The following is a 23,067-nucleotide window of genomic DNA, read 5'->3' as shown; positions in this document are numbered from 1 at the left end:
AAAGTGTTCCCTGGGCTTGGCAGCAAAAGTTGCTAATGATCTGAGAGACACAGGTACCTATACCTAGTTATGGAGGAAAAACATGATTCAAGCCATGAATTAAACAAGACAATTTCAAACTCAGAAACATGGCCAAAAATTAGAAGCAAAATACATAATCAAGAAAAGAGAGCTTGGAAGGGAAAAAAGGGGAGGAAAGAGAAGGAAAAATAAAATAGTCAAAGAGGATAGACTGAAAATCAGAACAAGTAAATTCTATTACTCATGAAATTTGATCCAGAAATGGAGAAAAAAGAAAATGTTTGTAAATTTAAGAGCCACACATAGTTGGTCCTGATGGTTGAGTGTGTTTAGGTATCTAGATGGGACAATCTCTAAAGAAGCAAAAGTGCAATTTTAAAGCAATTTTGTGTGTGACTCTACTACCAATAAGAAGAAAGCAAGTGTCACAGACATTTTTAACTGAGGGAACTGGCTTGACAAGCAAGCTCTTCCTAAGAAAGTCTGGTAGATCAGTGATTTAAGAGGCCACCAGGAAAGAGAAAACCTACTAATGTCTCATAGGGCAATGGAATGATAATGTTTGCAGCTGTCTTTTTGATTAGAAATCGTTCACAGCTAGGCCATTTCCATAGCCTAAAAATGAGCATGTGATTTCACAAAATCTAAACCCTACACAGCAGCAAATTGCTGAAGCCACATTGCCCTGGAGAATTAAATCTTTCCTGAAAGAGTCTGCTGTACAATGGCCCCTGCCATCTTTTTTCTTTGAAGTCCTGATAAGTTTTGCTAATACATATAATAGCCATTTTCAAAAAGATGTATGTCCCTGCCTAGCAAAGAAAGCATGATCTAATAAGAGAGGCTAATCTTTCTGTCTGCCATATGACTTCTAGTCACAGTGCAGTTATAAAGAGTATTTTCTAATATACAATTTTAAAAAGCATAATTTCTAATTTATAAAAAGAAACTATTGTGTCTGCTAGAAGAGAACATTCATTCCTCTTCACAAATGAGAAGTCAGTGTTTTGCTTAAGGAAAAAATGTATTCATTATGGTAAATGAGAGCAGTGGTTTGGGGGAAACTTTTAGGAAAGTAGAAATTATGTTGCTTCACATATTTAAATTCCCTTTAGAAAGCAGTGAACAAATGCAATTATTTTAACCAATTGATGTTAAAAGTGTTCTATTATAACAATGTAAACTTAGATGCTAAACACTTCCTACCACAAACTAAGACACATACTTTTTTTGGACAATAAATACCATCTTGAGAAAGAACATAAAAATATGATAGAATGATAAACTAAACCATGTTCATTCTTTCTGGATCCATATCCTTCCTCTATTAGAAAGTATATCCAAGAAGAGAAAAGAGACAGAATTTCCATCATTTGATAGTTGCTAGCAAGCAGTTGTATTCAAGGGATCTAACATTGTAAAAATTGCATCTATTTTCTAAAATGGAGACAAGTGTTTAAGTATTGTTTTCAGTTAAGTGTACTATAATTGTGCCCTCTACAAATACTTCTTCATAAGACAAGTAAACTGTAATTATGAGTAATATCATTATGCATCATTAATTGTGTGTGCCTTAACCTTGCCCTAAAAAATGGTTTCCTTATGGATCTCATTTATCATTTCCTGAAATTAACCATCACATATTCAACCTAATCAGTCTGTGATTAATAAATGTTTAATGGCAATTAGTTTACAAAAAGATTCAGGGTACATGTATGGAAATGCAACTCACCGAGGAAGACATGGATAACTGAGGCAGTAAGAGAGACTTGACTTTGAAGGTCAAAAGATACAGTTCACTAAAGAACCAGTCAGGGATTCTTTTAGATATGTGGCGTGGATTGGCAGTGCATTTTTTGCCACATGGATGAGCAGGGAAGAAAGCAAGAAATGGGAATTACTCTACTCCAGTGATTGGAACCCTAAGTTCAAGAATAAAACCGACACAATAGAATCCAAATGAAGAGACACTATATATACACACCATGGAAATGAAATTAGATTTCTAAGCCAGGCTTTTAAAGACAGGACTAGGAGCTACAAGCTACATCAAGAGATAAATATTACCAATTTCTATACTTTTCAGTGCCATTCTAGACAATGTACCGAATTAATTCACAACATGACTTTCATAAAAGAAAGTTGCCTTTAGGAAAAAGCTGTCTAAAACTCTTGTAGAGCTTAATGAAGATATCTACCTCTTTCCAAATGGATCAGAAAGAAGGCTAGAACTGCACATTGTTTACAGATATGAAGAAAAGACCTACAAACTGACATAGTCCAAACTCCTAACAGTAGCTATTTTCAGTGAACCAGTCTTACCCAAATTGCTGTCCTCTGAGGCACTTGCTATAACTCCAACCAGCATTTTACTTTCTCATTTCACCCACATCCATCCACAAATCCAGCTTTTGATTTTTAAAATCAGGAAGCAACTGAGCACAAAAAGAAAATTTGGCTATGATGAGGAAACCTCAAGAGGTTTCAATGCCAAGAGATACCTAATGTACTCATGAGGGTGTTCCTTACCGGCACCCATGATTGCCCTTGGCCTGTACCAGAGACTGGATTGACACTTCTCAGCCAGGGTAGCAATGGCTGTTACTCTTAAGCTTAAAAATATGCCGTCCCATTTTTGCAGTAAATGGTAGTGTTCAATGTTGTAGTCTCTTGGTGATGAGCTCTGGAGACCCAGTCTTAGCATGAGCAGAATCAATTCTACTTATGTGCTACTGAAATGAACCACCCTCATCCAGTTTTTCCACTTAGGTTGTTCAGATGAAAAAGTTGGAGAGTTCTCCCACCTACATCTCATTTCCTGGCCTTAAATGTGACTTACGTTCCAACTGATAAATTCTACTTCAGTTGTAGGAGATCCATTCTACCTAGATGGTCTCCAAAATATGTGTTTAACATTTTGGTTGACATACTGGAACTCTGTTCCTCCTCCTGTAGAACTATGCTTCCTCCCCTTGGGCAAGTGTAGCCAAAGGAGGGTAGGTAATTGTAAGTATTTTGTCTCTGTTCAAGGCATCTACAAGCCATTCTGGTGAATAAGGTCTGACAGGTTCCTGACTGTGAGCAGAGATAGGGTAACAACTATGAGATATGTAAACTTGCATCAGCTACAAACTCCATTTTTGCTCAGTCACCCTCTCCATGGCCTGGCCTGCTCAGCTGACAAGGCATGTTATCAACAAGGTATATTGTGCCTCAAGTGCATCTCCCTACATGGTGTTTATCTTGTTGGAGGGTATAACTGCCTGAAACAATGGCTTCAATGAAAGGATGTGGTATGTTATAAGATCAAAATAATAATATGAATAAAGGTAGGTATTTGTGAAGATTTAAAACATGGGCATACAGTTGTCCTGCATAGAATTAGTATTTAGAGTTAATGACTTGGTTTTTGTTTTCAACTGTTACTTCTTTTCTAGTCCCCATAATATAACTGTGAATTTTGATCCAAAATAAATAAATAAATAAATAAATAAACTTCCTGATAGTTAATTGTGTGCAAGTTAGGGGGACAGGAAGGTGAAGGATTGTGCTGATCTTTTGTTCACAGGCAGAACAGATGTTCTTTTGTTCACATGTAGTAAGATAGGACTCCCTAAATTTTGTTCTGTGAGAACCACATGTTAAGTAGCCAATGGCTTATGATCTCGGCCTTCTCTGAGTTATCCTCCTTATTTCTGCTAAAATGATCTCCCCCTAAGGCATATCTAGGAATGACACTGAGGTACATAAAACACTCCAGTAATTCTAAATGTCTGCAGACCAGTGTCCAATCAAACCGGCATGGATCATAACACCTTCATGAAAATGTGCCTCCCTGCCCTCCTGAACTCATTTCCTATCATTCTTTACAGTAACAAGCCATGGAAAGTTATTATTTAGTTTGCAATTTATTATTTAGTTTGTACTGGTACGCAGGCTGTGAATCTTCATGGGGCCAACTCTCATCCTTTGTCCTCTGACGTGTTCTTGCCCTCAGGAGTCTGGCTGGCTCTTTTTGCCTCTGTAATTAGTTAGATAAGTAGTTTTTCTCCATTCTTTTAAAATCTTTTTCCTTGCACTTACGGTGCCTGTAATTATAGATGAATGTGCTCATTCCTCCTGAACATTGCTAAATTTTATACTTCTAGCAGGTTCCTTGTAACAGAAAAGATATTCAAATGTTTTCCAAATGAATTACTACTGGAAGTAATGGACAACAGCAACAAAGGGAACCGTAGTCATTCTTTTCTCCCCAGCCACATAGCAATACATTTTATGTGCAAAGCTGAGGACAGATACTATACGTAGCCCAGCTTGCAGATTTCAGCTCCTCCATAGATGACAGGGAACTACCCCAAATTCCTCAATGGTGTCCCTTCTACTTCTATAAGATTCTAATCCTAGTCAAAGCTTTCACTTAATAAAGCATTCTTTTGGGTCCTAATGTAAGGAAAAGTGACTCAATCAAGGCCACATAATTTGAAAGTGGCTTAAAGATTAAGTTCCTTGACTGTCAAGCTGAGACATTTTTAGATAAGATGTTAATTGAGAAATTCTGGTTTAAAAGACAAAGAATTGAAAGAGGACAGAAAAGTCAAGTTTGCTAATTGGAAAATTTTGTGTTGAAACAAATTAGAATAAGAAAAAAGTAAACTGCTTAAGTCTTATATCATTTTGTTGGACATGAGAGAGAACACCATTTACTGAAAATATCAGCTCTTGCTGTTGAAGTTCCAAACCTCATGAGGCTACAAAGAGCTCCAAACTGGAAAGTGCAGTGCTCACTCACATGTACATAGACTGCCAGGGAAATCAGAAGGCAGAACAGTGCACGGTGGGAGCACTGTGCTTAGAAGGAGAGATACCTGACTCTGAACCACAGCAGCAAATAATGCAGTCCTGAAAGATGAATAGGAGTCAAGAAAGTGGCATGGAGGCTGCAGGAAGTGACAAGCACACGCACAGAGGCTGTAGACACCAGGCCCGCGGCAGTGAGATCTGTGCATGGGGAGAAGTGTTGGGAAATTCTGGTGAGGTAGGCTCTGAAAGTGTTTAAAAGGCCTCAGAGAAACCCATCCAGTGGATATATGGTATGTTCAAAGACACTCATTCTGAGAAATTGGCTCATGTTGTCCTATAGGCCAAGAAGTCCTAGGGTTGCGATATGCAAATTAGAGACCCAGGAAAATGATGGTGTAGTTCTAGTTCAAGTCCCAAAGACTGAACACTGGGACCTCAGTGGTGTAAATCCAAGCTTGAGAGCAGGGGATTGATGTTTCAGCTCCAACATTCAGGCATGGTCTGATTCTCCCTTCATCTGCATTTTTGTTCAATCCATGTCCACAGTGGACTAAGTGATGCCCACTTATATTGGGAAGGAAAATATGCTTTACTTTGTCTACCAATTTACATGCTATTTCCTTCTGCAAATACTCTCACAGGTACAGCCAAAGAATATGTTTAATTAGCTATCTCAGCCCTGTCAAGTGTGCATAAAATTAACCATCATGATCGCCAATGTTAAGTCAAGGTTATTCTAATTTGTAGGTGTCATGAATCCATTACATACTTTATAGGCTGAGGAAGAGCTCATGAAGGTAAAAATTATATTTTGGGACAATTAACCTGATAAAATGATAAAATACAGTGGAAACTAGTAAAGTATAGATATTTGAGTCCTGACCCAAGTAAAAGACAGTTGTAAAAATAATAATTGTTAAAATTTAATATAAGTTCAAAGTGTTAATAGCTATGTTAGCACCATTTAATCCTTACAAAAGCTCTACCTTGGTCAAACCGTGAAGGCTGAGATAACCCTGCTCCAGGTTAAGTAACCTGAAGTCACACTTCAGAGATTCAAGCGCAGTCTGGTGGAAAACTCATGTTCTTTCCACTGCACTGCTCTGCTCTCCTGTCCGGTGGGGAATTACGCTCACAAGGTGCAGGTGGCAGAAACAACTACAAGTGCGTGCGGCATAATTCTCAGGGCCTTCACATTTAGATACAGTGATGAGCTTACTGGAGCTGGAGGGAAACAGGTGAGTGTACACAAAGACCTGAGTTCTCTCTACCTCCATTTAGAAGTGAAACTCAAATAAGCAACATAATAAACACCACCAAATAATTGAAGTGCAAGCGTCTCAAGTGTTAACTTTTTAATTAATGAAAGCAACAAAAATATAAAATGTGAATTCTATAAAAGGCCAGAAAACTGAGAGCTGGATTTCCTAAGATGCTGTGGTGGGCAGAACACTGGCTCCCCTAAAAGACATCTGTATTCTAATCCCTGGACTTATACATATCTCCATATATGGCAAAAAATGACTTTGTATTTATATCATTCTGGATTATTCACGTGGGCTCTAAAGGCAATCTGAAGAGTCCTTAGGAAGAGGGAAATTTCCTATGAATATAAGAGGATGATCCAGTACAATCATCCCAGAGGCAGAGCAAGGAGTGGTATACCTCGACACACAGAGCCAGCAGCCATCAGAAGAAGGAAGAGATGAAGACACGGGCATCTTGTAAATGCTCCAGACAGACCATGGCTCTGTTGACACTTGGATCTGCCCCAGAACTGTGCAAAGATAGATTTCTCTTTGCAACATCACTGTGCAAAGATTTCTCTTAAGTTTAACATCACTCTGAGATTGGCAACAGAGGGATGTAATAAAGTAGGGTAAAAGTGGCTTACTGCAGCAAATTAACTCTCCATCCTTGATTTTAAGCCAAATGTTAGTTTGAGCATCAGGTTTGTGATGCTACAGCAGCTATAAGGCACCGTGGAGCAACTCTGATGCCCAAATGGCAGTAAGCGGCCTAAATCATAAACATTTCAATAATATGTCACTGGTCTACAAGGTGGTTGAAATACATGGTAAATGTTTGAATCTTTAAAGAAGCTTATTACAATAAAAGATATATCACCAAGAACGATGGGATAAATCTGTTTGAAGCAAGGGGAAGTACTGTCAGGAAGGCTAATGCGATGGGTTTTTACTGTAATTTTAAGTTTAAATATTCACTGTATATTTTGATCACGCCTCATATATTTTAACAGAAAATGCCAAAGGAGGGTGCCTTGAAGGGGATTTGGATTGACCTTGGAAGACAGACTATCATAACCTCCAGGGCTTTGTACACTCTCTGTGTAGAGTGCTTTACAGTCTTCTCCATCCTGCCCGCTCAGGTTGCCACTGTGACAGCACTGACCGCTGTTGAGATGTTAGGATGGACAAAGGAAATGAGTGCTAATAAAAGAGCAGCACATTCTGCTTTCAAGTCACTGAAGCAGTGCAGTGGTTATAGCAGCGGGGTGAAGCTGAGTATCGGATGCTGTGATGAATTTGAAACTATTGCAGTTTTTTTTTTTTTTTTTTTTTTTTTTTGGTGGAACTGGGCATTGAACTCAGATCCTTGCATTTGCCAGTCAAGCGCTTATCCTACTGAGCCATCTCCCCGGCCCCTCTATTGCAGTTTTGATGGTCTCGAGATTATGGTGAGTGCTAAGCAGCAATGCCACATCTCTTCTTTCCACAGGCTCGGTGGGATGGCCTGACTGGGCGCATCACCTTTAATAAGACTGATGGCTTGAGGAAGGATTTTGACCTGGACATTATTAGTCTCAAAGAAGAAGGAACTGAAAAGGTAACTTCTTGATAATGAATATGTTAATTAATTAAAGAGCACAGCTTAAGCTGGATGAGGTAACACATTCCTATAATTCTAGCACTGGGAGACCAAGGCAGAAGGATTATAAATTTGAGCTTCGGTGGGTAGCTGAATGATTTAGTCAAACCGAAAGGACTGGAGATAGAGCTCAGTGCAACTATCCGGGGTCTAAGCCCCAGGACTACAAAAAATAAATAATTAAAACATGAAAGCGCTGCTGAGACATTTTCATTAAATCCTACAGACAAGTTGGGGAATGATAACGCTGTTCTCTCAGTATGCTCGGTTACTTCCAATTTTCTAGATCATTCTACCTCATCTGAACCTAGAGGTTAATGTGCTAGATCCCAAAACTGCATGTACTAATATTAATGCCAGCTATAGACAGTCAGGTTTGTCAACTGTTTATCTATACGATGACATCCAAAGATTGCTCAGAACTTAAGTTTAACATCACTCTGAGATTGGCAACAGAGGGATGGAATAAAGTAGGATAAAAGTGGCTTACTGCAGCAAATTAACTCTCCATCCTTGATTTTAAGCCAAATGTTAAAAATATTAAACTAATTTTAATGTTGGATTCTCACGCTAGGATTACTTTAGTTGTAGTTCTCAGTCTCAAAGTTTAAAATTTTACTGTTGCTACCATCCAGAGTAGCACAAATGTAAATAATAAAAATAAGGTAGTCCCACCTACTCCAGAGGCTGACAGGAGGACTGCAACTTCCAGGCCAGCCTACATAGATGCAGTCTAAGAAACGAAAGCAAAAGCACTGGCCTCTCAATAGGTTTTACACCCACTTTAGTATTCATAGTACAAATTGAAATTGGCATGTACCATTTTATGTCTTACCTTTTGACCTGTAAAGAACAAATGATTTTGAAGTCCCCAGAACAATTATCTGAGCAACAAAAGGCTGCAACAGTTTTTTCTATGGTATTGAACAAGACAGCTTTCTTAATATAAAAGTGACTTTGGAACCAATCAATTGCTTCCTTAGTTCGGAGTGGTTGGATTGCTGTTATTTAAATGAAGCAAGACCATTTTTGCTTTATGGCTTTTGTTAACTAAGGCAGTTTTCTTTCTTTTTTTAAGATCTTAACTACCCTTCCCCCTCCAAATGGTATTAATTAAAACAAAGATTAATTAGATGGAGTGCAGTAGAAGGTTACCACTGGTGTTGAAATATTCGAGGAAAATAATTAGCTTGCACCTTTTAGAGTACACATTATACAGGCCATGTTCTCACTTCACGAATGTTGGTCCTCCTCCTCCCTCTCTCCCTGTCCCCACTCCCTGGCTTCTTCTTTAATCTGAAGCAAACCTTTGTTTTAACAAAGAACAAGGCAGCACCTGGTCTCCACAATGGCTGTGGGATTTGGGCTGGAGGGAGTAAAAGAAAAGAATACTTATTATGGTCTAAAAGCCTGTAATTTATTTTTAAAGAAAATGTCTGTCTCTCTATGCGTGCTCCTCTCTCCCCCTTTCCTTTTTTCTTAATGTATAGTGCTGAAGGGGGAAAAACAACTCTTAAGAAAACCTCTTTTTGCCCAAAATAGGAGATAAAATAGAGGGAGCTGTTGTTACTGTTTTCTTTTTATCTTCCCACAGCCATTTGTACACTGACATATTATGCACTTTATGGGTGTTTTTCCATCAAAGGCAAAATCAAATTAGCTGAAAATGTTTTCTACTTTTTTCTTATTTCTTCATTGTTTGCAATAACTTTTCTTTCTTCTGATGACTAGAGCTCCATTGCTGAGAACCTTGATTGGGTCCTAAGGCAGTTGGGGAAGCCAACACATCTCTTCCAGGAGCACATAGAGGGCCTGCCCAATCTTTCCCTGGCAGCCTCCCTGGAGGGCCAGTAGGAGAATTATTAGAAAAAAAGCCAAAACATTTCTTACTTGCACTCAAGTTTCTGCTGCCTGCAAACCCATAATTAGAGAATAAGTCAGCATGTACACTTCCACATCTAGCTTAGACATGTGTATGTGTGTGTGCGTGTGTGTGACTGTGGCTCTTCCACGATGTGTGTGAACTGACCCTCTGATTTGAGTTCCTAATGCTTTCAGCAGCTCTTCTTAAGAAATGATGAAGATTCTTTAAACTTCCACACAGCTTTAAAAGCTATGTATATATTCTAAATGCTTTCGGTCATTTTTTGGAGTGCAAAAGAAAAAGCAAGATTTTGAGTCTTACCACCAAGTCATTTCTGCACAACTTACCCCTTAAGTCACATCTTTACTGTATCAATTGTTAGGCTTTATATTGAATTAAGATGCAAAATTCAAAACAACAGGTGGAGAATGTAACCCTTAGCATTCACATGCGGCTTACTTCTGGGGCTCCAGGATCTATTTTAATTGACTTATTTTTCTCTCTAAACACCAAGTCTGCTGGCAAAGCATCTAAGCGCTTGTGTAAAGCATGAAAGGTTTGTTTTCTGAGGGTGGGGTGGGGAGTAGCTATGAAAAAACCTCCACAATTCAAGTTTCCAATCCAGTAACCCTCTGATTGCAGCATAGAGTTGATATTCTACATAAAAAGAGAGAGCACAGATGATTAAATGTCTTCTCAACTTTATCTGTTAACGTAAAACAGATGTGTACTTGATTCTAAACTACAGATTAAGTGATAACAGGTTAAATATTTTCCATAGATTATTTTTATTTTTCTCAGGCAGGATCAGTCCTTGTTACACCTAAAAACAGATACCTAATTACAAGAGAAGCAGGCACGTGCCTACTTATATTCCTTCTCAATTTACTTCTGAAATATTTTCCCCAAAGGGCATGAAAACAGCTGTAGATTTGATCCATCAGACAGAAAGTGTAAGACCACCGAAGGCTAGGAAACCTCAAATGTCACCATCGGAGAACATGTGCCATTTTCAGAAATGCTCCTTTCTTAGGAGCTGTCTTTATTTTCTGAACTATCTTTGTCAGATCATATTACATCGCAATTTATTTTAGAACTGTAGTTTCCAGAGGACGAAAGCATTAGGAACTTTGGAAGGAAAATGAGATTATCTTGTAAATTATAACACCCTCTATTTTATAGTTTATTGTACAGCATCATGCTGCCAATGAATGTGCACAGATTTATGCAAACAAATGTTAGACATTAAAAGCATCGAGATTGGAAAAATGTCTCAGATTTAGAAACATTACACTGTTTTTCGTTTTTTCCCCTTCCTCTCCTCTTTCTCCCTCCCCTTTCTTCTACCCCTCTTTCTCTTCTCCTCTCCCAATAAAAAGTCTGTTGGTTGATGGATGGTCCTTAAATTACTCTAGGTTGTTCAGCTTCAACAGTTTGTCAGGTTCATTTTCATCTTCTCAACTGAGTCACACAAAGTGTGAATAGTCACTTCTGTTCACCAAAAGGTCTGTCTCCCTCTTGGCAGGACTCAATAATTGCAGCAGGTGAGCTCTTTTTAAGTTGTAGAAAAGATGAGTTTAATAACCTTGTTTTACTCTTCAATGAAAGATGCTACTGAAGCACGCAGAAGCTGGGCTAGTTTTCCCACTGCTGTTTAAGAAATGACCCTCATTGGAACCCAAAAAACAGTTTATTACACTAATTCAGCTTGAGAATCCAGGGAGTTTATGTAATGTTGAATTAATTCAAACAAATAATGTAGAGAAGGGGTTCCAAGCATTCAAATTTTACACAAGGAAGGGGGAAAATTCTCCATGTGTTTTTCAACTGCAGTATTCACACCAACATCCCAGGATGTCACTTCCTGCCAAGCTTGTTTATGCCCTCATGCCACTTCCTTCCTGATAGCCTAACACCGGTCACACTGTAAATATCTATGCTCATCTGTGTTGATTTGTGGCAAGACTGCAGGCCAAGTCACAGTAACCTGGGGTCTAACAGTGTATTGACCTGGGTTCTATTGCAGTGTGTTGGTCAGCCTTGTCTTGGCTAGGACACACACATAAAGGAGGAGAAGCTGCGTTTGGCTCATGATTTCAGGTACAGTGATCCATAGTTAGCTGGCTGTAAGGCAAAAAGGTCATGGCCACAGGATGTGGCAGAGCAAAGCTTCTTAGGAGAAGACCACCAGAAAGGAAGGGGCCAGGTGCCTGACATACTACCCATTTTATGCCTCCATGACCCACCTAGGCATACCCAGAATAGTGCTTTCCTAATCCCTGGGCAACTCTCAAGCCAAACAGGTTGATACTTAAGCTTACCTGCTACACACAGGGACTCATTTAGACTTAACAAACATGCTGCCTTTACCCAAGGATAGACCATCTTAAAAAAGATTTCTTCTCCATCATGTTTAAATTCTCAAAGCTCTTCTCAGCTGCATACTGTATTTTGAAGAAACAGAATAGTTCACTTGAAATTCTTTGCAAAAGAGGGGCAGAAAAAAGAAAAAGAGGGGCAGAGTAATCCTTACAACCCCTGGCCAAAATATGCATTATGAAGCCTCAAAATACAGCAAATGTACACATTTATTTTTGTTTCTCCTAGACACTTGATTATCTCACTCTATATTTTGGATTTTGTGTTTATTTTTGGAAAACAGAGCCTTCTGACTCTCTCAGTGCCCTTTGTTGTACCATATTTTTAAGCTTGCTAAATGTCTTCTAGATGTTCATTTTCAAATCCACATTCAGTTGTGTGGCTAACCAGTTCCTGCTCTCTCCTGCTGGCTGTGCAGGGTGAAAGAGACTGCCAGACAGGCTGTCTCCCACAGACAAGGATCCACTTCTACTACTTCTCACTGGTGAATGACTGCTGTCTGCTTTATCCATTCAGCTTGAAAATTGAGATTTTGCTTTCTAGTGGCACATCCTCCAAGTTCCCAGAGCAGAACCCAAATTCCAATGTCTGAGCAATTGCTTAACCCTGCTCTCTCCATGGCATGCGCGTATCAGGGGGTCTCGCTGATTCAGAGACAAAGAAGAGACATGCTCACTTTATGACCTGTTTATTTCAATTAATAGGGAACGCCACTTAACTACTTAAATTTGATACACACAGATATACAAGCACACATGTGCTTAGACGTAGTCTCTGCTTTCTCCTGATAAAATGTTGAAAAACAAAGCTGGGGTTGTTCAGGTTGCATATGTGTGGTACTTATTCCACAAAAATAGCCTGACCTGTACTATAGTGTGACATTCTTCTAAGGTTCTTCTGTTATAGATAGTAGAGGAAAAATTGTCTGTTTTTTCTCATTTTAAGGAGGAAAGTTTGAGCCATGGGGACTCTGGGACTTAGTTGATTGAAAAGGCAGCATCAGTGTCATCTTAACTTCTATTCTTTTACTGGAGAGAGTAAAAGAAAGAAAAGCCAGATGTCAAGCTGTGTCATATATTTGCCCACAATGTCAAGCTTTATTTTAGAAAGGAATGATATAGCAAGACTGATTCAATATTGTCATTTCATTTTCAAATATGAAAACTACCTACGAAATGGTTCCGTGAAACACATGCGTGCATGACATTAATGGAAAAGAGTTAAAGAGCACACATTCCATTACTTGAACAAAGTAGCTAAGAACAGTTATGTTTTTCAATTTTCAATACTTGATTAAAAATTAAGTTATATTCTCCTTAGGGCCTAAGTCAAGTTTTAATTAGAATTACACCCAGAGCCCAGTGTATGTATAGTCTTCCTGGGGATACAAGTGGATTATTCGGAAGGCATACAATTGGATAAAAAATAAAAACTAGGTGACAGATGTATTTAGCCAGAGTTGTATTGCCTAGAAGAACAGCCTCAGACTCAAAAAGGGGAAAAAAGGGTAAAGGTAGAGAAGAAACAGCAAAATGTATTGTCCAGTTTCTTGAGTTTAAGACTAGTCCCCTCCCCCACAAAAAAACCCTGAAGATTCTGCAATTAGCAGATAAATTATGTACATTTTGCTTCATCTAATCCCCTGGACAAAATCCTGGAAATTTCCTCAAAGAATTTACATCCCCAAAAGTAATGCTTATGCCAAATGAATCTGCAGCTGCTAAATTTAAGCAGTAAAGCAAATATCAAATGAGTAAAACATTCTCACATGCAATATTTTGCCTAAGCATCAGAGAAGTCTCATTTTGCCCATTTTACTGGGGAGAAGATTGAGGCACAGGAAGATTAATTAATTTGTCAGTTTGCAAAGCTGATATATCACAAAAGTCTGCAAAGCTCATTCTTGGGGGCCAGGGAGATAGCTCAGTAGAACAAACGCTTGTCTGGCAAGTGCAAGGTCTTGAGTTCAATCTTCGGTACCACAAGGGAAAAAAAAAAACCTTTATGCAGCTAGTCAAATGTCTCTCCACTGGGGAAATACATTTAGGGATCACACATAGATCCAGCCTAACCAAAAAGTTTTGCAAATGCTAGTCTTTCCAGTATGGTTCTGCTTTGCATAGCGCCTTTACTTTACAACCTCTAAATAAATAAGTAAAAAAGCTAAGAATTCCAGATTCTTTTGCAATGAAGCAATATTAAAGAAATTGCTTTCGATTAGCTTAAGCAATCCTTTAAAGGTCCTTTACTATTAACATTCTTGGAGCTCTTCACATGCCCTGACACTTTCAAATGCATCATCTCATCTAAATTTCTCAATATTCTTTCAAAGAATGTTATGCTTAGAGAAGAGCAGCTCAGAAAGTTGACTGTCATGTTCAAGGTCATGAAGCCAGACTATTTTGCCTGGCTCTGGAGTATATTTGTATTCCATTTCACAAGGCCGCCTGTGAAAACCTACAGGACTCCGAAAAATGGTTCTGTTTCCCAAAGTTCTTGTCCCGGGCTACTCCCTCGAAGCTAAACAAACTCATGCAGGTTTTGACTATCACTCATCTGAAGTGCTTAGGACAAGTGTTTTGGATTGTGAACATTTTTGGAGGGCAGAGGATTTGAAGTATTTGCATATATTTGCAAGATACTCTATGTTGAAACCTAACTCTTCACACAAACTTTATGAATGTTACACACAGATCTTATGTCTTATTGATCTTTTTCATTGCTGGGACAAAATACCAAACAATCACAACTTAAAGAGGAGAAGTTTATTTTGGCTTACAGTTTTTAGAGGATTTAGACCATAGTTGGTGGCTCCAGTACAGGAAGGGTATGGTGGACAGAAAGCTCTGACAAGGGAAAGCTCCTTACAGCATGGTGGCCAGGGAGCAGAAAGGGATGGGGAAGCTGGGGAGAGCGATCAGCCTTTTGTGTCATGGCCCCAGTGACCCACATCTTCCAAACATAGCGTATTCAGCTATGAACTCCTCAGTGGATTAACCTATGGATGAGTATAATGTCCACATGATCCAATCACCTTTCAAAGCTCCTACTCTGAAGCCATGAGCTTTGAGAGCATTCTGCAGCTAAGCAAAACATAACGTACACATCACCAACAGGTAATCTTACACAATAGCTAGAATACCTGTGTTTTGATTCAACCTATCCTAGAAAGCAAGGTGAGGCATTTCTGCTTGTAGCATCATGGTGTCAGAGTTCCAAAAGTTTTGAGTTTTGGAGCATTTCAGATTTCGAGTGGTCAGATTAGGAATCTTCAACCAACCTTTCCACGGCGCTTAATAACTTTACTAATTTTTAAAAGAATGATGAGGTTCACTGAACGCTATTCACCATGATGAGTTCTGTAATAGGAAGATCAGTGAGTAAATACCCTCATTGCAAAAGCCCATGCACATGTAGACACATAAGACAAGAGGACAAACAACAACAGAGGGTTCCAGGTCATGTGACAGAGGTAAGACCAAAGTCTTTATGGGTCACATGAAAGGTACTGATTTCGCAGCACTGACTCTTCAGTAAAGACAGATTCAGAATTTTGTCAACTCCTAATCCACATTTTTCTCTGACTTATTTTTCTCTTCTCAATTTCCAGTCTCTCCACCATCTACCCATCTACCCTACCTCCTCAATCTCATACTTCATGAAGTTTAGAGAGGGGAGGAGGGGGACTAAAATGTGTTATATATATGTACCAACTCCCAGGGCCAGGGATATAACTCAGCGGCATAAGCATGTGCCTGGCAAGTGGCAATGTCCCAAGTTCAATCCCTGGTACTGAAAAAAAAAATCTACATGTACCAACTTCCATTACAAATGTGATTATTCTGTACTACAAACATATACTGTTTTATTAAAACAGTAGAAAAATGTTAAAGGAGCTGGTATTACTGGTTTGGCAGAATAATGTTTGTATCATCAGAACACAAGCTCTGCAAGGGCAGTGATTTTTGTTTATTACCATACTATTGTATCTTACAGTGCATGGAGCATTGCCTGGAATAAAAGAAGATGTTCCACAAACACATATTGTAGGAAAACACTCACAGTCATTTTAAAATCTTAATTTTGAATTTAAAGAAAAATGAGTGTAATAAATTTTAGCTAGAATATCCTCCCCCAACCGTACCTTGAGTTTCTCGTATCCTGTCTACATGCTCCTCCTTGCATTTCTCCACTCTCCCACATTTACAATGTGATGTCCTGGCATCCAAAATTCCAAGCTCTCCTGCCCTGTCCTGGCACAGGAGGCACCTCTCTTTGGTGTGACTGCAATCGCAGACAATCAGCAGCCTCTAATGCATGTGTTCTGTGTAGATTGGGATTTGGAACTCCAACAGTGGGCTCAACATGACGGATGGCAACAAAGACAAGACCAACAATATCACCGATTCGCTGGCCAACCGCACACTCATTGTCACCACCATTCTGGTAAGTTGCCTTCCAGAATTCACAGCGTCCAACCAAGACTCTTGTTCTAGAACTGGAAGGATTTCTGAGCTCTCTTTTTTGATGATGCTAATTCTGTCTGCATGTGTCTACTTTTAAACTGGGTCATTACCCACATATTTTTGTATATTTTTGAATTATGAGCATCTAAGCTTTATCTGAAGATCTCCACTTCAGTGCACTCCCAGCCCTGCTCTCCTTCACTCTTCACCCCCATCCAGCTGGTCCTTTTTGCTCTCTGACTGCTGGTCTTTTGGTCCAACCAGGGGAAGTCTTGCAGGCAACCAGGGAAATAGAGAGAGGCAAGAGAATTTCTTCCCCTAACTCCTCCCTCCCTACTATCAAACAATGTTTTTTGGCAAAACGTCTGTCTTTCCACTGCCACAGCTCCTACCCTGTCCATCAGCCTACACCCAGGTGTCACAGCACTGGGCTCTGGGAGTGCTGTTCTACTTGTCCCTGCCTCAGTCCTGGAGCTGCCTGGCTTCCTGTACAATGAATCTGACTGTCAGTATCAATGCAGTCATCTCATCCTACTTCCCCTTGCCTCCCTTTGACTGTAGTAGCCCCTTCATGAGATGTCTTTCAAAAACCCTGCTTCCCTGAATCCCTGATCTCACACCAGTCCATCCCTGGTTCAGCTGCAGCTCTTTATTCTCATCCTTTTCCTTTCCTGAGAGTTGGGCAGTAGCAGCCCTCTCTCAACTCTTCTCTTGCACTACAGCCTACCTTGTTTTGTTCAGTCCATAATACAAGAGCTGCTTATTTTTGAAATAGTTGTGAGGATTTTTATCCAACTAAAAACTATTTTGTTCTTCTATTCACTACTTTCTATACCATTAACTTATAATAACATAGAGTTTTCTGTTGTAAGATTGAACTATCAGTTTATTTAATGATAAAACTGAACATAGAACAATATGTCAACAGCATAGCAATGATTACAATTTTATGTAACAGAAATGAACTTTCAAGATATAATAAGTTTATAGATAAGTAGTTCAAAAGAAATGTCCATTTTTCATGGGACAAGGGTTTTATTACAAAGTCTGCAAGCAAAAATTATCAGATTTGAGATGAGGGTAATCTATATGGCCTTAACACCGAAAGGAAGGGATAGTAATACACTTTTTAATATTTTATTTATTAAAAATATTTTATTTATTTGGTACAGAGTCTTGTTACACAGATTGGACTTGTGTATCTGGTTTCAATGCCCGCACAGTGTGCCTGGGATTCTCCGGCCAGCACGGCATGTGGTACCAGGGATCGAACCCTGGTCCTTGCACTTTCCAAGCAGGTGCTTAGACCACTAAGCTAGCTCTCCAGCCCCAAGGATAGTAATATTGAGACAAAATTATAAGAAAAAATGAGGAAATTTAAAATAAGAAGTTTGAAAATTCAGATGTATTTGGCAATTTTGATTTTTTCCTTTGTAAGCAGATGGGGATGTTAGGGCAAAAGAGAGAGAAATCATGGAAAGGCCCTTGGGTGCGGGCTCTGCTAGGGCCAAGTATCCGGGATGCCGCTGCCCTCCCAGCCGTTCCATTTTCTCAGATCTAAAATTTAAAGAAGACTGTGATTCTATCTCATCATTCACTTCCAGAACCCTTCTCAACAGTGCGAGAAAAATTTCCCATCCAAAGAAACGGGAGGGAAAGAAAAAAATGTATAAAATGTTCTCTATTTGTAAAGGGCATAGGCAGGACAAGATTAGCAAGGGTGGGAAGGTAAGAGACCGACTTCAGTATTCTCAGCTCCTGTCTTCAAATATGTCCAATCTTCAGGCTGCTCTGGAGGCATTCCTTCCTTTCACACTAATGGAGTTTTCACGTGTATTTGTTTCATTTAGGAAGAGCCCTATGTGATGTACAGGAAGTCGGATAAGCCCCTGTATGGGAATGACAGATTTGAAGGATATTGCCTGGATCTGTTGAAAGAATTGTCAAATATTCTAGGTTTCCTTTATGATGTTAAACTGGTTCCTGATGGCAAATACGGAGCCCAGAATGACAAAGGAGAGTGGAATGGGATGGTAAAAGAACTCATAGATCACGTAAGCAACAATACATTTTCTTTCTTTCTTTCTTTTTTTTTTTTATGTATTTGGTACAGGGTCTATAGTGTCTCACCACACAGACTGGACTTGTAGTGATCCTCCTGTTTTCAGCCTCCCAAGCACTGGGATTATAGGTGAGCGCCGCCATGCCCAGTCTCAATCCATGTCTCAGTGCACCCCGGTGGCAGGGCTGGCATGGCACACCGGGGAACGAACCCCGGTCTCTAAGTCTGTTTAAGCAGGTGCTTTAATCCACTGAGCTATCTGGCTGACCCAAGAATACATTTTCTACACGTGGAAAACAAATGACAATGAGAAGTAAAAGAAAAAATGGTTGAATCAGTGTTAAAAGAAATGTTTCTTTTCTTTAAGTCTGTTTACTTGGAAGGGAAAGGAAGGGTAAAAGTTGAAAATAAAAATTTATGAATCCATCCCTCATACCAAAGTATAGGCCTGGATGACTCTTAAATTAGATTTTTAAAAATCTTAAGATTTACACTTAGAACAAAATCTCATCTTGTCAACTAGTATTATGACTAAGTTGCTCATTTCTTCCCTTTCTTGTATGTGTTGATAAAGACAACATTCTGCATTTTCACCATTTCATTTCTGAGTTATTGTGTGTGTGAATTCACACCTTCTTGGTTCTTTTTGCTGATAAGTGCTATTTCATAATCATACCTGTCTAAATTACCTGTTTTGTGTATTAAAGCAAACCACCATAGAAGCTTGTTGCATCAGAAGCATTTGGATTGGAAAATAGGGAGCAGGTATAATCAGAAAGAGCCTGGACATGTGAGCTTCTAGAGAAGGGAGGTGACCAAGCTGACCACTTTGCTGTTGCAGAGGGCTGACCTGGCAGTGGCTCCTCTCACCATCACTTATGTGCGGGAGAAAGTCATTGACTTCTCCAAGCCCTTCATGACCTTGGGCATCAGCATCCTCTACCGGAAGCCCAATGGGACCAACCCAGGTGTCTTCTCCTTCCTCAACCCTCTGTCTCCAGATATTTGGATGTATGTGCTCCTAGCCTGTTTGGGAGTCAGCTGTGTTCTCTTTGTCATTGCAAGGTAAGTTTGAAAACTGCAGAATTCACTACAATGGGTCTAGGTCAATGTCAGACTCACCTGTGCACTTTACAGGAAGACAAAAGTAAAACTAATGTACACTTTTAGTGTTCTTGGTGTCTTAATCTCTCTAGGTGTCTATGTAAAAGTCACTCTGTAAATGAATGTCTTCTAATGATTCATATGGATACTTCTTAGAAGAGGGTTAGAAAGTAATGTTTCATATTGTTTTAATTGTATCATTATTCTAACAACACAAAGTAGTTATCTATCCATTCCCTCTGTATGATATATAGTACAATAAAAGCAATGTTCACTCGTATATCAAAACATTTTCAATAAGAACAAGGAAACTGTTGAGATACTTGATCTCTGAAATACTAGGATAAATATAACAGAAAAATGCTAGCTAGGAATTATTAGTGCTAGTAAGAAATCCAGACTAAGAAAAGTATAAAATCTGTGGAATAAAGAGAAATACTTTGGAAATTTCTGTGAAATCTATTTTTAAAATTTTAATGAAACAAGAGGAGGCTGAAATACATATTGAGTATGGTGACATGAAATCTTTATGCTGCCATTAAATTGATGGAATTTATTATGTTTTTTTGAGGTTGAATGCTATATTTAACCTCATTCAGATCCTTAGAGGAATTTTAAAACTTTCAGTAGAAAATATTTTCTAAATACAATTGATGGTGAATTATCTTGGGTTTTTCCATATATATATATATGGAACTGGGGATTGAACTCATTCTATTGTTATATTTTTGCAGTACAGATAGTAATATTCATCTGGGGGCATTTGTGCATGCATATAACATATCCTTATTATTTTCAATACCTGAATTTAACATAGCTATTGTTATCTTCCTATTGGCTGAAATATTTGATATCTTTAGATAAACCTCATTTACCACAATTTAAAAAATTGCTTTATGTCACCTACTTGATTTCAAATTTTTTCACCTTTCAACAAAATTCAATGGATTTTTTTCCCTAATCAATTTTTGTTTTCCCTCCAGGAATTCCTAAGAAAAGTATTTCTTCACGATAACTCTTTATCATTGTCCACTGCCCAGTTCTGATTAATGCCAGGTAACTCTTTCCCTAGAGTAATTAAAAAGAAACCTTTAAGGCCGACCAAATAGCTCAGCAGATTAAAGGGCCTGCAAGCAGGCTCAGGGGCCAGGGGTTTTATCCCCTGGGGCATGCTGAGACAGCAACTGAGACTGGGTGTGGTGATGCACGCCTGTAATCCCAGCTCTTGGGAGGCTGTAAACAGGCAGATCACTATGAATCCGATCTAGTAGTGAGACCCTGAACACCTTTTAGACCCTTCTCTAAAATACAAAAAAAAGAAAAGAAAAGCAAGAAAGCAAGCAAGCAAACTCAGGAAAGTAATAGCCCAGACTGGAAAAGCCTAAAAGATAGGTGTGTCCACACATGGGTATTCATATATTCAATATCAAGTTAAAATTTTGAAGTTCTCTACACCTTGTAAAATATACCATTACAAAATCCCAGACTGTGTACTTTTAAATAGTGGAGTTCTCTTCATATAAACCTTCCTTCAAAATTATACATTATAATATTGACAGTGCATATGCTGATACCATCCTCTAATATTTAACATTCTAAATGAGTGGTTCTCAGGTGAGATATACTGTACCTCCCAAGGGAAATTGGGCAACAACTGAAAATAATTTTTAGTTGTCGCAAGTTGAGTGAAGTGTGCCATGCGTAGCAAATGAACAGAATCTGGAGATGGTGTTAAACCTCCTGCCGTGTACCACATTGCTTCCCCCAACACACACAGCAAAGGATTATCAATTCCAAAATATCAATAGCCACACTCAAAATTTAAAAGAAATTGCTTTGGATATCAAATTATAAGAAGTAACTTATCTTTGGAAATGCACTTCCTATGTGAATGTAATGTGGCCTCCAATGGCCACTGAATAAATGATCACTTTTAGGGCAAGATCTCTCTAAAGATGGATAAGCAGTCTTGTGTTGACTTGTTCTACTCCTCTGTCCTGGGATCCACACCTGTGGAGTAAGATTAGGGCCAGCTGTGAAGTCCAAGGAGCACAGGGCAACAGGAAACTATGTTTCCGTATCCCTAGTCCAGGCTGCATCTAGGCAGTGATGCCTAGTAGAGCAATGTTTTAAGCAGGCACATTATATATTATAACGAAGTTGACCAAAGCTAATGGGAGAAAAAAAGATACGTCAGCAACACTCAAAAGTCATCACAAACTCATAGGCTGACTGTATTCCTTAATATTTAACCCCATCTGGGTCTTAAATCATCTTATTTCCATCATTAGAAATGACTAGAATAGTGTAACATTTAGTAGATTCCCATTTATTTTGTCAGCTCCTTTATAACCGCCTGTTGATCCAGACCTCTTTATTTCTGACTTCTCACATTCTCCTTCTTTTATAGTACAGTAACCCCTACCCATAATGCCATGCTCTCCATAGCCCTACTTGCAGACAGTGTCATTTATAAACCAGTCCTTCCTTATTCAGCTCATTCTTCTTGTCTCTCCTGGCACTGCCTCTCTCTTGCTCTGGAATGTATAGAAGGAAAGGTGCTACATATGAAAGCAAAACTGCAAGCACCATGGTGCTGAACTATAGAAAGTGCTGTATAAAAATATAGAAAATAATTCCCTGAAGTGCATAGGTACACTGGCAGAGAGACTGTACTCATCTCATGCTTTCAGTGCCTTGGAATCTATCCCTTTCCTACTTGATGGAGCCACAACATACACTTTTGTGAAAATTCCCCAAACAACCTAGTTGAATAGGGTAACAATTCACCTTTGCTTCCCATTATCACAGTTTGATACTCAAATTCAGCCACTCTGCACTCATAAGCTAAGGTATAAATTCATTCTGGTTGCCATCGTAATGGTTTGCATTCAAAGTTAGCAAAGTAAAAATGAAAAAGTTAATCTCCTAATCATCTTTAGCTCTACAAAAGCTTTTGAATTTTTGTTGTGAAGTATATCCTTTTATGTTGATTTAAAGGGGAAAAATAAAGCCCATCACTACATTTAAACTAATGCCCTCACAAGATAGATGTCTAAACGTCATTTGCTGAACTGAATTCAATTTATAAAGCTGCAGACATGATTGGAACAAGTGAAGGAAAATATTTGAGTCCAGCCTGGGAACTTAGTGAAAACTTGTCTCAAAATACAAAAGGAGATCTGAGGACTATAGGTTAGTGAGGGCTCTAAGTACCATAGAAATTAGTTGCTATGACAAAGCTGTATTCCTGTTTCATAGTTGACAACTTTTTGAAAAATATTTAACCCTAAGGTATGTCCATGATGAATATACAATTTAAGAAGACTAAATGTCTCAAAAGAATGTTAATTACATTATATGATTTTTTACTTCTTAAAAATAAATTTTTCGGGGCTGGAGAGATGGCTCAGTGGTCTAAAGCACCTACTTAGAACAAGCTTAGCAAAGCACAGGGACCGCGGTTCAATCCCCCAGCACCA

General features: G+C 38.8%; 1 protein-coding gene across 5 annotated transcripts in view; it reads left to right on the top strand.

Annotated features, from left to right (window-relative positions):
- The window catches only part of Grik1 (glutamate ionotropic receptor kainate type subunit 1), a 453,759-nt gene that overhangs the window by 386,225 nt on the left and 44,467 nt on the right, over nt 1-23,067 (top strand). For 4 of the 5 annotated variants that reach the window (XM_023706583.1, XM_004646302.2, XM_004646303.1 and 1 more), the window contains 4 exons: nt 7,561-7,668; nt 16,286-16,399; nt 18,270-18,473; nt 19,323-19,546. In XM_023706583.1, the coding sequence (XP_023562351.1) occupies nt 7,561-7,668; nt 16,286-16,399; nt 18,270-18,473; nt 19,323-19,546 (650 nt within the window). The remainder of the gene's footprint in view (nt 1-7,560; nt 7,669-16,285; nt 16,400-18,269; nt 18,474-19,322; nt 19,547-23,067) is intronic. The other variant, XM_023706582.1, reaches the window with a different exon arrangement.

Source organism: Octodon degus, unplaced genomic scaffold, assembly GCF_000260255.1.
Source record: "Octodon degus isolate 3935 unplaced genomic scaffold, OctDeg1.0 scaffold00264, whole genome shotgun sequence".
Taxonomy (NCBI): domain Eukaryota; kingdom Metazoa; phylum Chordata; class Mammalia; order Rodentia; family Octodontidae; genus Octodon; species Octodon degus.
The sequence above is the reverse complement of the archived record's forward strand: the minus strand, read 5'-3'. Positions and strand labels throughout refer to the sequence as shown.